The 18,882-nt window shown below is 36.0% G+C and overlaps 1 protein-coding gene across 1 annotated transcript in view; it reads right to left on the bottom strand.

The window, feature by feature from the left end:
- Nucleotides 1-18,882, bottom strand: part of LOC140161621 (receptor-type tyrosine-protein phosphatase T-like) — a 37,885-nt gene that overhangs the window by 11,428 nt on the left and 7,575 nt on the right. The window contains exons 7-24 of the mRNA XM_072184930.1: nt 17,685-17,999; nt 13,961-14,254; nt 13,298-13,512; nt 12,993-13,062; nt 11,765-12,052; nt 10,291-10,581; nt 9,190-9,419; nt 7,330-7,558; nt 6,287-6,543; nt 5,715-5,754; nt 5,338-5,455; nt 5,029-5,123; nt 4,271-4,539; nt 3,466-3,553; nt 2,547-2,623; nt 1,937-1,970; nt 357-454; nt 92-217 (exon numbers count right to left, since the gene is read on the bottom strand). Of these exons, the coding sequence (XP_072041031.1) occupies nt 92-217; nt 357-454; nt 1,937-1,970; nt 2,547-2,623; nt 3,466-3,553; nt 4,271-4,539; nt 5,029-5,123; nt 5,338-5,455; nt 5,715-5,754; nt 6,287-6,543; nt 7,330-7,558; nt 9,190-9,419; nt 10,291-10,581; nt 11,765-12,052; nt 12,993-13,062; nt 13,298-13,512; nt 13,961-14,254; nt 17,685-17,999 (3,134 nt within the window). The remainder of the gene's footprint in view (nt 1-91; nt 218-356; nt 455-1,936; nt 1,971-2,546; nt 2,624-3,465; nt 3,554-4,270; nt 4,540-5,028; nt 5,124-5,337; nt 5,456-5,714; nt 5,755-6,286; nt 6,544-7,329; nt 7,559-9,189; nt 9,420-10,290; nt 10,582-11,764; nt 12,053-12,992; nt 13,063-13,297; nt 13,513-13,960; nt 14,255-17,684; nt 18,000-18,882) is intronic.

Raw genomic sequence — 18,882 nt, 5'->3', positions numbered from 1 at the left:
AAGGAGCCCATATGCGCCATTAGGCAAATCTTACGGTAAGTAATGATGAAAATGCAAGTAGAAAATTAAACTGATAAAAGTGGACCTTTACCTTGCGTATTTTGAAGGTGCGAATTATATAACTTCCATAGCATTCTTCTTGTATCAATTTCACTCCTATGTCACCATGCATGTCTTCCTTGTTCAATACTCCAGGCCAGTACTGCTCACATTTCAACTAGAAGCAGACACATTGAACACCATAGTATTGTAATATCAAAACGATGTACTTAATCATGGGGGCAATTAATGCTCATTATTCGCACGAAGCAGGTTCTACAATACTGAGAAGTCTTAATCTATCTTGTAAAACAAACCTTTCCCTTCTCTTTGAGGTTGGTCAGCATGATCACTTTTGCCGAATTCTGCTCCCAAATCATTCTCCACATATCCGCAATTGTCGTCGGAAGTGGTCCTTTATAGGAAATTGAAAAAAAGCACGTTATACTAATTATGGGGGGACAACCGTCACTCAGAAGACCCGTTACTCAGAATGCCCACTATTAAAATGACCCGCTAACCAGAAGACCCGCTAATCAGAAACCCGTTAATCAAATCGCTAAAACGGGCCTTCTGATTAATGGGCCTTCTCTATTCAGACAACCCGCTACTCAGAAAACCCAGTTCTCAGGGTTAGGGTCAGGGTTATGGTTAGGGTTAGGGCTAACTCAGTTCTATCAAATGATTAAAACAGCCCACTAGTCAGAATTCTGAATAGTGGACATTCTGAGTAGTGGTTCTTCTGGGTAACGGATACAGCCAGCTAGCCAGAAAACCCGCTAGTCAGAAAAAATTCAGAGTAGCGGGACTTAAACAACAAAAACCCACTATTAAGAAAGTCCGTTATTCACAAGGCCCTCTTCCCAGAAAATTCTGACTAGCGGGCATTCTCAATATCGGGTCTTCTGACTACCAGGTCTTCTGACGGGCTGCGCCCATTGAAATGCATCAGCTTGCGCTGGGCAGGAATAATCTCATCTATTCATATGTGCACAATAGCTCACAATGGGTCCAGTTTCAAAACATCGTGTGTGTACAATTACATTTAGTATCAAAACTGCTTGAAACAAAGAATCATTGTGTTTTGAACATTTGGATGTGAATTTTTGCTTTAAGAAATGTCTCCGTTATAATACTTTGGTTTAAATAAATTTGAATTATGAGTGAATAGAGCGTTTTGCTGTGGGACCGTAAATTGCACGTAGGAGGTTTTAAAACGGCCGCCTACGTTTACAAAGCATGTTTGATTTCAAAGGCCATATAATGAGGTTATTCCTATACAGCGACGTAATGTATAATATGAAAATGGTAAAACAAGGACTTTTACATTTGATATCTAATAATTTCTCTTGAAATATTAAAGTATAATAAAAACTTAAAATGCTGATGTTGTTACGTGGTCCCAGTGTGCTGGACAGAAATCTTCAGAGGAAAGTAAAAAATTGTCAAGCTATAACTTCAAATTTGTCAGATTAAGATTATATGCACTACAAAAGTCATGTATTATACAGGACAATATAGCCCAAGGTAGTAAAAAGAACTCCGCGTTCTGGGATGTCAGTTCAAGTGTTTTCATATATTTCACGTAAATAATATCCTCAGACATTTGGCTGAAGAAACAGCTAAGCATTTGACTAATCATGCTGTGTGTCATTTTGTTTGTTTTGGTTCACAACTGGTTAAAATGTATCTGTGTTTAACATTAAAAGTATTATTAAAGAGGAACATATATACATGAAAAGTTGTGAAACAGGATGTGGCAACAGTTTTCAGAGGGCTATAAAAACTATCAATTATATTTACTTTCCCATTATTATTCGATAAAGAAGCGCCCATATTGCATGTATGATCATTTGTATCATATAATATGAAATTGAAACTTATATTATTGTTTTACCTTGGCATGCAATGTAGGTTTTTGTCTTGTAGCCCTGCAACCGAATATTAAAAAATCAAGTTTATTTATAGGAACATATTCGAAGGTTTATTTAGCATGTTTTAATACCAGTTGAAATGTATTTGATTTCGGATATGATTTTCATTGGTGCCACTTTAAGGTGGTACTACACCCCTTGATAAATTTGTGACTATTTTTGCATTTTTCTCAAAAAATAATAACACACCGGTAACAACAGTCATGTATACCATAGGGGCAAGGAATTTCAGTGTCTCAAGACAAGTGAGTCGTTATTTATAGTATAATAAGAAAAGAGGTACCGCTAGAATGTACCTCATTTCTTAACTAATATAATAAAGTAATTGGATTCCTTGCCCCTATAATATACATAACTTTTGTTACCAGTGTGTAGTTATTTTTATTTATCAGGGGGGTGTAGTTCCACCTTAAGTCTTCTAGCCTTACACATTCTTAACTGTATAATATAAACGTTTACTCTTGCATACGCATAAGAGTACTAAGAATAGGTTGAAATTGTGTTTATTGTGTAACAAATGTTGAATGTCTAGATCTTTAGAGTTTAGATAATATTTCTACACAATCCATTTACCTTCACATGGCATGCATTAATGTAATCAGTATGGGCTTTTCCTTCTACAGGTTGCAGCTTTACACGAGAATGATCATCTTAAAACAAAATATTAGAGTCAAAATGAGCAGAAATACCTATTAACGTCAGTCAATAAGACACAAAATCACCAATCAACCATTAATTGACCCTACACTGCAAATTTCTCAAAACACCCCAGATGTGTTCTGGATTCTGGAAGATTACCATCAGGAGGTTTTCCTCTTGAACACTTCAAACGTATCCAGAACACTTTTAAGGTGTTTGCAGTGTATAGTATGCCAGAACACGCTGAACTTCAAAGCAAATACAGACTATGTATTACACTGGAAAGGGCATCAACGTATAACATTCGTACGTCTGACCCTTTTTATTAGTTAACATTATTATCTAAATATCTTGGTGTAGATCCTTATATATTATTATCTAAAGCCTTTAGTTTTGATCAAAGTTCGGCGAACTGTCCTGTCCATAATTTGTAGTTATTATGGACAAAGGCCAGATTATCATGATTATCTAGAATATCAAACAGTTCAACCACGCTCTCTGCTTCAACAAACATTGTACTAGAAACTACACTTAATCCTAGAACACTTGGTTATACCATGGAAGTGCATTAATAATGCATTTCGAAGTCAAACCACAATAGCGTTTAACAACTTGTTATGTTTATTTCTATGACCACGCATCAATCGAAAGTTATGATTTGAGGAAATGTTTGCTGTAATTACACCATACAATTATCCAGAAATGGTCTAATAGAAACAAGTATGGTTGTTAATGTTGAATGCCATCATTTTTATATGTCTATTCTGTATCACGTATTTATAACACGCGGCGAAATGCCAGGCAAACCCAAATGTTGGCAGCCAAAAAAATTGACAGGATATATCCAACTCACATGCAGCAATATTTGTATATCGGTTCTTCTTTATGTTACTTGGATGTTGTGAGACATGCCAACGATGAGTTTGTCCAAAAGGGATACTCTGAAATTGAAAGTTGAATAAACATAATACGGCGAACGTGAAAACAATGCTAACTTGATAAATGTGTGTTTTCATGATAATAGAACAATTAGTTTGAAAAAGTTGCAAAAAACGTAAGTTCCAGTATTTGATTTCATTCAAAATCTTGTGATATTACAACAATGTCAAACTAATTGTTCTATTATCATTATATTAGTTAATCATGTATGATGATGTTACATTACACCGGACATTACTGTGTCTATGCCAAATCGCTTCCAAGTGTTTCCAAATCACAATAATTAGAATAGAATAACAGGGGGTTCCTCGAGTGTCATCACACTGTGCATGTACTGTAGCATATTATCAGATTGTCATTGGAAGTGAAATAATATACAAAAAGAAAACCCAAGAACATATTATTATTTATATAATAATGAATAAAGATGAAAATGACAATCCATCGTCGAGATAATATATAAATCAGGCAACACAATCATGTAAGATTCCTAACTGGAAATACTAGCATACACAAACCACATAATTTAGCCTACACAATATTTCACCATGAATATATTTTGGAGTTCATTATCAAGTGACTTGTAACCTAGGGTCTGATCGTGATATTTACAGCTATTTAGACATAATCTGAGTATCGAAAACCCTATTAATTTCATTATGTCCAGCATTAGTTAAAAATAAAAACAAAATAAGTTATGTCAATGACACTGTACTCACATTGTATTCCTCTTCGAAGCCACCAATGTCATCATCGCCAATATCATCAGTAGGTTCTACATCATCTCTACCAAAACGAGTCCTCTTTGTACGAATATATTCACACAACCTATGAATGGGAACTGCTTTGAATTTCAAACATTCTTGTTGTTGTATTGGTTTAACACTGACAACTTGTGTTGTGTGAACAGGTGTTGTGTCTTTCTTTGTTTGTGACTTCGAAGCTGCTGCTGGGAATACTCTAACCAATTTAGGTGTTGCTTTACCATCTATATAACAAAAAGATAACGTATTAGTATTAAAAATATTAGACATTTTAACATTGGACATTACCATTTATTTCAATTGTTATGGTTAACCTTAAATGTTTGTATTATGGCATGTTTGTTCTATAAAAAAAAGTAAGTAAAGTCAAAAACCCGAGTTTTGTCCGACATCTCAAAATTTTGATACAAATGCAAATGACCTGGACAGTATGTTTATCTGTTGGTGGCGACCTTTGGGAGCTTTTGAGTACGAATTAAAGGCATCACTTCAAAAAACAAATATAGAAATGAGATCTAACCATGGTCCTACTTATAGTTAGTCCTACTATGGGTGGCCTTGGGGAAATCAGGCCCTAGTTGCAAGACTAGTCCTGTGCTCAAGGTGAAATTACACCTACTGATGCTACTCTCTGACCATTTTCCTGGGAAACGGTGAATTCCAATGTGTGGCTTTAAGCCATGTTTAATATCGATACAAAGACCTATATTTACCTGTGCCAAGAATTGATTGATCCCGGTTATCACCAGTATGCTGGTTCAATTCAATAGGACTCTCGTCAATGTTTTGTGATTGTGATTTTGTACGTCTGTTAAATAAAAACAACAACATAATTAAGAAAAAAGCGCAACAAACTTCATATCATATACAGTGCGTTCCATATGTAGTTCAGTTTCAAAAGAATCTTGAAATGAATCTTTTACATTATATTTAACCTCGCTAGTCTTTAATCAAAATTTTGATTTCGAATAATAACCAGTTACATAATCGTTCCTGACACCCCAGAATTAACACATAAATACCGTTGTTTGTATATAATGCCAACTATCACCATCAACACTATAAGTAGTAGAACAATAGGAACTGTTGCTCCGGCCACTGCATTGGTGTTCTGTGCAGCATTCTTTGCGTTTTGATTCCCTGTAAATTGGAGGTGAGATATCTAGGTATTGTTAATTCAAACATGGGAAAAACAATGCTTTACTCGCTTACAAATCAGAAATTACAACTGTTGTATTAGCGAATGCCCGCCATTCTCGACCTATAACCAATATCTAATGTGAGCAATGTAAGAATAATTCTCTTCTATTAAACGTATCCATTTAAGAACAGGTAACAGGTATTATGTGATAGATATGCACACTGCAAACATTTCAAATTGTTTTAAAGACATTCTTACCATTAAAGATCATTGCTTCGCCCCATGCAACATACGATTCCTTGAAATAAAAACAGACATGCATTCAGTTAGAGAAAATTAAGGTAAACATTAATGGACTTTATACATTGGAGTTTTCATATGCATTATATAGATGATATCATCATGACAGGTAATATATCATTAGAGGAAGATACGTTTACACGTATTGTAAGGTCCAGATAACATTACAAGTTTCTGCTACGAATCTAAGACATATAATACGTCCTACTTACAACCACTAGTGTGTGTTTTCATGGAACCTTTGTAAAATGCTCCAAGATCAATTTTGAAATTCAACCCCCGTATAAAGTTAGTTTTTCCCAACGAAAGCTATTCCGATTTAATTGCGACCATTCATTTGCATACCCGTGATGTAAAGTATCTCTGGGAGCAATGCAGGTTTGCCCGGCTTCCCTTTAAAAACATGCCAGATGGCGTATAGCTCTTTCCGTAACTTCTCTTATGACTTTAATATAATGGTAAAACACTCATATATTTTTTCTTCCATTAGGATATTGCTATTAATTTAGATACGAAGGAACAAAATTTACATTTGTAGTTTTGCTAACAGCCCCTACTACGATTTCGCAGGCCACGCCGTGTTGCAAAGGTGCATTGTAGTAGCTCTCGTAAGTCATATTGTCTCCAACAATAAATGGTTTATTAACGTCATTTTTGCTGATTTCTGCTGCTATGTAGTCATCGGGGCTATTGATGTATGTCATGATGTCTTTGGTAGATCTTTTACTAGGAACTTCTTGCTGCTTGACAACCTTGACCTGGTATGATCTAACAATAAATGATATTCAAAAACATTATTCTACAGTTGAAAGTTCAAAACACACATAGATATTTTTCCCTATGAAAGGAGAAACAGAAAATTGTAGGAATGGTCTATACAGAACATACGGTACGGGACACTGCATCATCAGTTAATTAACACCAAGATTACCTGTATTATCCACTGTCATTAAAAAGCTGCGGGCTTAACTGTAACAATCACCTATCCTGGATATATTTTCAAGTGAAGTTCAAGCTAGGTTATGAATAAAATCAAACTCGACCAAATTAAACCGAGTTTCATTGTTTAGAACAATAGAAACCGGTTCCAACCGCCCGGAACCGACGGTCGACCGCCGATCGAGTTTTGATTTCATCCCTTAAGTCATTCCCTTTCCACTGGAAATAAAACACGTATCAAACATTCATGGAGAATTCCGTATCTTCATAAAATAATGACATGATTGATATGCCTAAATATCCTTAATCTTTATAGAGTCCATTTTAATAGTACTTGATATACTTACACCACATATGTTGATGTAACTGTTGGTATATTGATGGTTACCGTCGTTTGCGTATATGATATCATCTCCGCTTTGCCTGGTTTACCGATATCTGTTCAACGATATTTATACCTTATAATTATTACTGAGCTCTTTGTCAAGAATATGACACAGATTGCAAAAGTAGACAAGATTTATTTCGCCTTATATTTTTTATATTCATCTTTTGACCGTATCATAGTGTATTAGTTCCTATCATTAATTGTTACAAGTGGTTGATACAATAATTGTTTCAAGTTACAACATACCTGTTGCAGGCATAGTTGATATCTCAATCCTAGCATAAGCCCCTGAACCTGCCGATGTTGAAGCTGATACCAGTATCTCATATTTAGTCGACGGAAGTAGCGATTCTAATAAAACATCCAATTTAGAATCCTCCTCACCATACTCACAATTCTTTGTACGATTTTCAAATTTCGCAGAATCAGGTTGAAATGAATTGTCATACTGTTTCTCAATAGGTCTGAAGGCCACCTAAAAAGATATTTTACCATTAAATTTAAGCTTATATTTGAGGTATACATGTAAACTGTACTCTTTAATACTTATTAAAACGGTACTAGAGTTTCTAATTACTTACATTATAGTGTGTGATTTTGCCGTTTGTAATTGCAGGTGGTATCAACAGGAAAGTAGCTGACATTTCATTTTGTGATTGTAGCTGTAATTGTGGCTTGCCAGGAACTTGGGAATAAGCGCAAGCGACGAGAAGAGAAAAATAATGTTGTCAGTGAAAACGTTTGCCCGATAACTTTTATGTTGATAGCATTTAGTCTATTATGCTTCTACTAACGACACTTATTATAATTGTATTTATTCTATATTAGTTTATTTCACTTTTTTGAAGATTGTAACAGGAAAGGTTCTACAACAGTCAGCAAATAATTCTGGGATTATAATGCACCTTTCTGTTCTTTTTTTAATTTCCAATTTTGCAGCCCTTTTCATGACAGTGAACTAATCACGAACAAGAACACTTACTTCCTTCTTGTGTATTGATTGTGATGGTTTTACTCCATGTTCCTTCTCCTGTTATTGTGTGAGCTCTGACCTGAATATTGAAGGGAAAAGTAAAAGGATTTTGTTCCATTATATTCAGAGTGATATTCTTTTTGTTGTTCTCATGGTGCCATGTATGCAGTAATTCTATAGTACTAGATTCATCATTAATAATAATATACCGTATAATTCCATCTACAAGCATATTATATGCCTACATGAGTATTGTTGTTTTATGACAACAGAGACGAAAGGTAGACACCCCAGCAAACACAACAATGTTTTAAAAACGTTTTAAATAAGTTATATTTTGGCTTTTGGTTTAGGTAAAACGTTTTAATAACATTAAAATGTCGGGTTATATAAAGGTCATGATAACGTTTTAAAACGTTTTGTATGAAAACACACTACAGCAATATTTTTTAAATGTTTTCAAAAAATGTTATTGTAAACTATTTTTGCAAACATTTTTGCCAAATATTGTGTCAATGCTTAAATAACATTATGTTAAAATGTTTGAACCCAGCAAACACAGAAATGTTCTTAAAATGTTTTTTCAAAACCTTTTAATAACATTTAAATGTCAGGTTATATAAAGGTCATGGAAACGTTTTTGAAACGTTATTGAAAATATTTTGGGCAAACATTTTCGCAAAATATTTTTCAACTAAAATAACATTCTGTTTAGAATGTTTTGTATCAAGTTTTCAAGAATGTTTTTGGAATGTTATTAAAACGTTTTTATACCCTTTATATAACCCGACATTTAAACGTTTTCTGTAAAACATTTTTGTTTGCTGAGCAGTAGATTATCAAAAATGTTTTTTAAGGTTATGAAAACGTTTTATACTCTTAATATACCCTTTATATAACCCGACGTTTAAACGTTTTCTGGCAACCTTTTATAACCGTTTGCGAATGATGTCGAAAACGTTTTGTGTTTGCTGGGACCCTCCACATAAATTACAAGAGATTGGGTTTACAATAATACATATATGTACAGCCGCCTGTATCAGTAATATAGTTGTTCAAACTCCAAAATATTTGTGAACGGTATCTGCCTTTCGTCTCTTTTGCAATTCTACGTTATGTTGCGAGATAAATACCTTAATCGTATAATTAGTGTCACTGTCGAGCTCATCAATGGTAGTGTGGGTGAACACACTTGTCACGGTAACATCATTAGTCCAATCGGCTGAATCATTTTTTGTTTTCTTCCAGTATTCAATATCATACTTAGTTATTATTCCACGAGGTGGGTTTGGTTCTGGCCATGCTATTGTTACAGATGTACTATTAGCGTAAACGAGGGTAATGTTGTCAGGAGCTGGTGGTCCTGTATTGTATTTAGAATCATATAAATTAAATCAGTCATTCTATGGTCTACATTACTTAAGCATTACATTCAATATAGCTACGTGATTAATCACGGTTACAAATAGATTACTCTAAAGAGCAGCAATGGAAATACAGTACATAACCTTAATAAATTTGTCGGGTGACTTGTAGAACTTTATGTAGGAGTCAGTTTGACCACGGACCAATCTGTGCATTAGTACCACAGCTGCAAGAACCCTTTTCAGTTTTATATAACTCATACAAAGATTCTTATCATTTGATTGGTCAATTACTATTGATTATTTTTGCCGTTATTTAGAAAAAGGCTATTGCACTCCGCGGAGTGCAATAGTCCATTTTTCCATTGCACTCACGCGCAGCTACCTTGGCAACGCTAAAATAAATAAACTTTATATATTGTTATTTTGTTTTCCTGGTGATTTATAAGATGGAAGAAAAGGAATTTATATAATTATTATGAGTTTATACAATGTATACAGCGAGAAACGACATTCTCAACTTTATGCACCACTTAATACCATTGACATTGTTTATCAATATCTGCATTTAAAAAAAGGAATGCACAATTGTTTTCGAGTAGCTCATAGCTGTGGAGTATGTGGATGAGATTTATTTACACCAAGACTATTATTATGATTATTATCATCGTTTTCGTATACTGACGAACCCCACATAAGCACAAACCGTCCCTTTGTATTATACTGAGTTCAAGACTGTGTAAAGGGTATCGTTAGGAAAGTTTGCAGTGCAAAACCGGGTTTGCAATTCCCATTACTATTCGTATAAGGCACGTAAAGGGTTACCCTGGAGGGTTACATTTATGCCAAAATTATCATTAAATAACATACTAGCTTCTAGTGTCCTTGCGATAACTGCACGGCTATACGGACCAATGCCGATTTTTGTCATTGCGCCAACTTCAAATGTGTAATTCACATATGGTGTTAATCCTTCAAATGCCTTTTCGGTTCCATTAACAGTGTTCATTTCAGGCAGTCCTGTCCTCATATTTGTGAATCTGTACTGGTAACCAATAATAATGCCACTTCTTTCATTCCGGTTTGGGAGTCCCCATTGAAATGCCAACATTCGTTTGAGTGACGTTCTCAAAGTAACATTTACAGGAGGGCCTGTAGGTACTAGAAATATATGAAAAAACGATTGACAAATTAAATACAAGTACTAAGCTCAAGTATTTGCATAAACTATTACTATTCCCGTTTTCTGTATCTGTTTACTGAATTTTAATAAATGAAAATCGAAGGAAAAAACAGAAAGGGTATGTTGTGATACATCCATTTGTCCTGTAGATTTCATACGCTCAGTCATCATAAAAGCATTATATATTTTCTTGGTCACATAATATTAATAATTGCAGCAACATCGATGCAATAGAATGTTTATACTTTTGTTGTATTGCGGTCATATATTACATACTGAAATAGTACTACTTGACCACATAGCAAAAATGAATTAAACTGAATCAACTTCGGTAATTTGTTGAACCTACTTCCTTCTTTAGTACCGGCAATAATGATATCGGTCCAATTCCCTGCTCCAATTGTTGTAAAAGCTCTGACCTGTAGGGGATGATGATGATGTAATGCGTGATGATAAATAATAATAATAACAACAATAATAATAATAATATTAATAATATATAATAATAATAATAATAATAATAATAATAATAATAATAATAATAATAATAATAATAATAATAATAATAATAATAATAATGATAATAATAATAGTAGTTGTCTATGGGTGTCGCAGAAGTGCTGACAATTTACAGAGTAGAATATTTCGGGTAAAGACTCTTCTACAGGTACAAAGGAAGAAACATGTCACATGTCAAATACACAAACAAATGCAAAACAGCTTAATATGGTTAAAAACGTGGAATGTTAACAAAAGAGCCAATTGTAATTTAAAAGATCAAACTTGGTATTGAGTCCTGGCGGTTTAATAGTCTGTAGTTTGTGGATTGTTCAGCTGTATGACGTTCCTTGTCTGTGTTGTCAGTGGTGGATAATATACCGGTGATGCTAACATCTTCCAAACTGTGGTTCTGGCTGTTAAAAATTAATGTGCGGTTACTGGTTTACCGGGTTCATTGTTCTCAATTGACCTACGATGTGCAGAAAAGCGAACAGACAGAGGAGTTTTTGTTTCACCAATGTAGACCTTGTGGCATGGTTTGCAAATAATGGCATAAATCAAATTTTAAAGTTGTGCAGGTGAATCTGGAGGTGATGTGGTGTTTGACGCCGTTAGGTCCTGTGACATGAGGGACCTGAAGTACATAGGTGCAGCACTTACATCGTAGTCTCTTACTAGGATTGGTGCCAGGTGTGGGTTGAAGGTCTGAGGTATGAACCACATGATATCTGATGTTGCGTTCGCGACGGTATGCCGTAATGGGAGGTTTGCTGAAGATGTATTTGGTGCTGGAATGGGTTTGCAGAATGTTGAAGTTTCTGAAGATGGTGTGCCGGATGGGAATATTGCTAGGATGATAGTTCATGACCAGAGGGATTCTGTCCATATTATCTTCTTTAGAAGCAGATGGTTCTAGTGCTTTGTCTCTATCTGTTTGGCTAACGCGTTCTGCAGATGATGTTGGGAGGGTAGCTGCGCTTTTAGTTTGTTCGCAAAGTCACTGTCATTACTGCATATGCGGCGACGGCGTCTGAACAGGGCGTAAGGAATGGATTGCTTGCATTTGTTGGGGTGGCTGGAAGAATACAAAAGAAAGATGTGCGAGTCTGTGGGCTTGTAATAAACCGTGGTAGTAAGCTTGTCAGAGTTGATGCTAATGGTGAGATCCAAGAAATTGACGGAAGTATCTGATATTGTCCAGGTGAATTTGAGGGATGTAGGAAAGGAGCACATATATTGAATAAATTCCTCCAGAGATTCACGAGGTCCATTCATGACTCCAACAATGTCGTCGACGTACCTTCTGTAAAAATAATAATGATGAAGAAGATGGGCTGTAAATGATAAACCTCTGGATGTTTTATATCTTACTTTCACGTAGTAGTCGCGGTTTGCTTGCAATCCTTCCAACACAGCTTCGGTGACATTTTCTATTCTGGTCTCATTTGAATCCTTCATATTGATTGTAAGTCTATCCTGTTTATTCCAAATCATAATCTGATAATGTTTCTCGACTCCTAGAGTTGGGTATGGTTTAGTCCATGTTATTGTTATTGACGTGTTAGTACTGTTCACCATTTTTAAATTCGATGGAGCCAACGGTCCTGGGAAAATTATTTGAAAAAATAATAATAGTTTAATTAGTGGTGGTGATGGAGGTGGTGGTGGTGGTGGTGGTGGTGGAGTTGGTGGTGGTGGTGGTGGTGATTGTATACTTGTTCACAATCAAATATTTCTATTAATATGCTTGTTTTTGAGTCTCAACATTAACGAATAATTTTAAAAGGGCGCATTAAACACATTTATAATATTTTAGTTTCATACTTTCAAAATAGATAAAATAATAATAACTAAAATGTTCTCATTTATGATACGATGAAGAACTTACTTCCTTCCTTTGTCTTGGCGGAAGTAGCAACGCTCAGGGGTCCCTTTCCAGCTCCAGTAAAGGCTCGAACCTGGATATATCCCAAATGCACAAATGATAAAGAAACAGTCTTTTATAATGAGCGAAAGACTTACCACTATATTTGCGATATGTCTAGCTTAAAATATTTTACATAAGGTCCACAACGTAAAAATTGTGTTCATTTGAAACGGTGCAATCTAATTTGTTTGTTTTTTGATTGTATGTTTGCAGTATGGTTGTTTGACTCAATTAGAAATTAGTCAAAAGAACTAAGGAATTCATACCTTGAACGAATAATTTGCATATGGCTGAAGATTGTGTATTGTAGCCATTGTACTTGTCGCGATAACGGTTGATGAATTGCCGCCATTTTTCAAGTATCTGACAAGGTATCTGTCTATAATACCGTATGGAGGCTCTGGTTCATTCCACGTCACTGTTATGGATGTGTTAGTGGTATATTTGTCTAACACAAGCAGGTTTATAGGTGGCGGTGGCTCTGTTATTGTAATTTTAAAAAATGCACAAAGAATAAAACTTCAGGGGTTTGTATTCATACGTAATACAAGTTTACAGCAAATTTGACAAATACGAAATACACAGGTTTCAGGACACTTAATTTCTTTCTGCAATCGTGATGGGCCGCAATACCACTAACCGTTAGGGCTTGAGCTAGGGCTAGGGGAATGGTATAGGATTAGGGTTCAGTGTTGGGGGTTAGTGTTAGCGTATTGCGGCCCATTGTGCTTGCATAAATAAACACGCTTCCGGGACACACTAAGGCATCTATCATGTTGTTGGTGATGTCAGGTTAAAGAAGTTGGGAATAATCAAATTGAAAACATGAATTAAACAAATGCATTAATACCATGAATACCATCAAGTTACAAAATTTCAAAAACACAATTTATTTATTTCACAGATATGTCTTTCCAAATCATACTTACTATCTTCTTTTGTCATACCAACCACGTCATCGCTGTAAGGACCCATGCCAACGATAGTACTTGCAGCAACAGTAAATGTATAGTTGACGTAGGGTATCAAGTCAGTGAAGTTATAAGATGTTTCAACTGTGGTACCCGTTTGCTCTGCTGTTCTACTATTTGTTAACCGGTAGGTATAATTATTAATAATGCCATTTGTTTCGTTACAAGAAGGCTGATTCCATTGAAATTGTAAAGATCGTGATGTCGAAGATGCTAAAACTAAACTTACTTCATGTGGTGGCCCTTCTGGCTCTATATGTAATGTGCAATGTATAACACACAATTAGTCATGATAATTTCAATAAAACTGTGCAGACTTTCATTCATCTGGGTATGTTGAAATTAAGATTTAATTTAAATCTGGTCAACCAGAAATACCTATTTTTGACGGACGAACCGACGTAGCGACTGAAACCTTCAGTCTTCAGCTGTGTTGTGATGCAAAAGACCTTCAGTATTTATTTATAACATTCGGCCAGACTAAATCCAATAGTGCTCAGAGGCTACTTAATTCAAGGGATGCCTCCAGATATGACGGGACAGGCATATGGGAAGAGGTCCGATTTTAGAAGCAGGAGGAAAACCAGAGCACCCGGAGAAAAACTTGCGAGGACGAGCATGGATCGGCAACCAAACTCACATGTGGCACCGCGGGGAATTGAACCCGGGCCACAGTGATGAGAAGCGAGTGAGAAGACCACTGCACTAGTACCGGACACTTCCGGTATAGATGACAATCGGTGAGGATTGTCCTTTATGATTCTGTTCCAACCGTGGAGGAGGCGTCCGGGCCAAACTTTCACTCGGCTGGGACAGAATCATAAAGGACATTCCTCGCCGATTGTCATCTATACCGGAGGTGTCCGGTACACAAGGTCGTTTGCATTACAACCCATCCCAGCAGAAGACTGAAGGTTTCAGTCGCAACGTCGGTTCGTCCATCAAAAATAGGTATGTCTGGTTGACCAAATTTAAATTAAATCTTAATTTGATATTTTCAATAATTTCTCAAAGCTGAGAATTTGTTTACCATGAAAGTTCGGAAAATAGCATTTTTCCTGGTTCCTTATTAATTATTATTCATTTTTTATTAACTATCATTTGCAGCAGCGGAAGCATCAACATCAAATTATGATGATGATCGCCATGTCTTCAAACTGTACCTGTTGGCATCCAGCTTTTAAGCTTAAAAGCATCATTACTTAAACTTTAATATTAAATGAAATCGGAAATATCGTTAAGTTTCATTCTCACCCGATTGAGCTGTTGTAATTCTTTTCTCCTCGGGGTCTCCAACTAATACGTAATTGTGACTCCAAATTACCACGATATATGTTGAGTAAGGAAACAAATTCGTGATATTGTTATCATGACCTGAAATCCATCCAGTTTCTTTTGAAGATGTGTCTTCCACCCCACATGTTCCTCTGCTGACTAATCTATGGCTTACTTTGTACCACATGCTTCGGAAAGGACAACCTTGGTCATACGGTGGATGCCATGTTAATGAAATACCGGAGCTGAAAGGTATACCTTGCAGCATTTCAACAACACTGGGTCCTTAAGAAAAGAAATAAATGAACGCAATAAATGACGAGAGGAAAACGAAGATAATGAAACACAAATTAAAGTGTCCTAGGAATGTGATCCTCTCGTTAAAATTATATTCATCAGTTAAAGGGGGGTAACCCTATTGGTTTTGGATATGGATTGTCTTTAAACTTACATAATAATATCAAATATCTCCCCCTTTATGCTGCTTTGTGAAAAAACGAGAACATTTTCAGCGTAAATGTGAATAAATAGCCAAATTTGCAATCCAATACCTTGTATACGTGAATTGCATTCTGGGTAGGCATGCAACAACAACAATTCCCGTTCGTATGACGAATGCTGACATGCTGCAATGCCCGGCCCGTATTGAACGGAAAATATTTGTTGTTTTTTGTTTTTCGTACCGTTTCAGAAAAAAAGGAAACAAAATATATTTCCCCTTGCAATATGTACATTTCAAATGAATATAAAAAGTTTGGGTTAAAAATGGAGAGGAAAAAACCTTCCGATACCGGGTTTTGAACCGGTACCTCTCGGTAAAAGAACGGCGCGCTAGCCAATTGAGCTATTTCACCAACTGAAATAATCAAGGAATTGTTTTAATTATATACGGCGGACCGTCTCCTCAGCACTTAGCGTAGTCTCCTACACAGCCAGTTTGTGTCGGTCTGACACTCGTCGATCCTCGTGATAGCCACATACAGTCTGGCCGCGAGACTACACTTAGCGTAGTTCGCTTTTTTCTCTTCCCATGATCCGAAGAAATTTTTATTGTTTACAAACTGGTAACCTGTAAAACCGCTGTGATTCATGATTTCTCCGGAAATACATCGACTTGGAGCGTCAAATTTCAGGATAGTAATGAGAAAAATAGTATCTATTATGTGATACCAAAACCTCATCAACAATGAAAAAAATCGGGGGATGATGCTGTCGATCGGGTTACGGACCTTTAACGGATGACAACGGATTTATTACCCACTTCATAATAAAATTATTCAACGGTAATTGGCCATGAAATTTAAATTTAAATTTACACGTTTTATACCGTGTAAATACAAAGTGTCCCAAAAGTCTCCTGATGTCATGTTGAACTTGTAGAATTACTTTAGTAACCAGGCATGCTTCATCTTCTACTTTTAACTATTGAGCGGTCAAGTCCGGGGGTAAAGTATCATTTCCAAATCGCTCAAATTGAGAATTCCATAGAACTCATGAGCCTCACACTACATACAAATAAGTCCCTTGTTACCAACGTTCAATTGGAAAACTATCATATAAATAATAAAAACCAAAATGCTTCTAGCATGACACATATTTTAAGACTAATTGCCTCAGACGAAGGTAACATTTTGGAAAGCTGGATTGAACTCATGAACAAGTTACTAACTGATTCACTGAGTTATAATTGCCCTTATTGTGCATAAGACAAACGGTGGAAGCTAAAGCTGTCAAGAAAATGATTGAAAACTGCAGCTGTAAAGCAAGAAGATTAATACAGATATTTATGTCATGAATGCCTGACTTGTTTTAATGGGTTCGACCGCCCAACAATTGCATTCGGTCCCCTTAAATGAAGCCTCAATGGACTTATTGGGCTATTCCAGAAAATATATGCACACTTTTTGTCCAGTTGCGATTTTTGGAAATCCAGACTTTTAAAAGTGTCGAAAGGCGAAAAATTCCAGCAGCAAAATAGTTCAAAGTCAGAAATCCTCAATTTGAAAGCTCATTTGGGACATTTCCGCGATTTTTCCTTTTCAAGTGACATTGGCAAATGGAATTCCAGTCGTTTTCAGAAAGAAGACTTAGAAATCCAGACATTTCTTTGATTGAAAAGTTACTCCTCTATAGGGGGGTGCACTTATTTTCTGGAAAAGCCCATTCCGAGGTATTGAGATTGGATCATATCCCTGATTGGATTACGAATTTTCTTTCTCTTGACCCAAAGGCTGATAATACATTGTTCACTTGATTTGTTGGGAGTGGCCTTCTTTTCTTAATCGTCACCGTATGTGTCGCTTAGCCTGGCTTAAATATTTAGTTATATATAAGCCTGGTCTCATCAGGACCCAAGCGTGTCACCTCATGGAGCAACCGTTTAAACAAACACGCTGTTTTAACATACCATAAGCTAAGGTAGATCCGTTTCTCATAACAGACTTTCCTGTGACATCTGTTATCGCCGTCACTATTACAGCATACGTAGAGTTTGGATATAGACCACTTATAGTGACGTTCGTGGCCAGTATTCCTCTCAATGTTCCGTTGTTTGCTTCAGAAGACTCTGCTTTTGCACAAGAAGCTTTGTCGATGACATAATACTTCACATCATAGGTGACACGCTCTATAGGACAGCCTTTATAAGACGGTGCTATCCATGTAATGTTCAGATCACTTGTTGAAAGTGCATTAATACGAAGTTCCCTTACCGCATCTGGTGCTGTTTAAAATATAAATAATACATCTGGTGCTGTTAGAAAATAATACATGTTTATGTTTTACGAGTAAGTTCTTTGCGTGCTTGTGAATTGCTTTTAATAACAAGACATTCTCAAATCTGTTTTTCTCTTTTCTTTCCACATAGATCTGGCTTGAATATTTAGTTAAGCCTGGTCTCATCAGGACCCAAGCGTGTCACCTCATGGAGCGACTATTTAAGCAATCTTTTTTAACATACCAGAAGCAAAGGTAGATCCGTTTATCATAACAGACTTTCCGATAACATCTGTTTTCGCCGTCACTTTTACAGCATACGTAGAGTTTGGATATAGACCACTTATAGTGACGTTCTTGTCCAGTATTCTTGTAAATGTTCCGTTGTTTGCCTTAGAAGACTTTGTTTTTTCACACGAAGCTTTGTCGATGACATAATATTTCACATTATAGGTGATACGCTCTCCTGGGCAGCCTTGGTAAGATGGTGCTTTCCATTTAATGATCAGATCACTTGTTGAAAGTGCATTGGCACGAAGTTCCCTTACCGCATCAGGTGCTGTTAGAAAATAATACATATTTATGTTTTACGAGTATGTTCTTTGCATGCTTGTGTTTTGCTTTTAAAAGAAGAAATCCTCAAATATGCTTTTCTTTCCATATAAGCCAGCATTCTTAGCTTGGCTTGAATCTTTTTGTTTGAACCTGTTCCCATCAGGACCCAAGCGTTTGACCTCATGGAGCAAAAGAAACAAACTTTTTTAACATACCAGAAATGAAGGTAGACCCATTTTTCATAACAGGCTTTCCTGCAACATCGGTTTTCGCCGTCACTATTACAGCATACGTAGAGTTTGGATATAGACCACTTATAGTGATGTTCGTAACCA

Source organism: Amphiura filiformis, chromosome 1 (assembly GCF_039555335.1).
Source record: "Amphiura filiformis chromosome 1, Afil_fr2py, whole genome shotgun sequence".
In the NCBI taxonomy this organism is placed as follows: Eukaryota; Metazoa; Echinodermata; class Ophiuroidea; order Amphilepidida; family Amphiuridae; genus Amphiura; species Amphiura filiformis.
The sequence above is the reverse complement of the archived record's forward strand: the minus strand, read 5'-3'. Positions and strand labels throughout refer to the sequence as shown.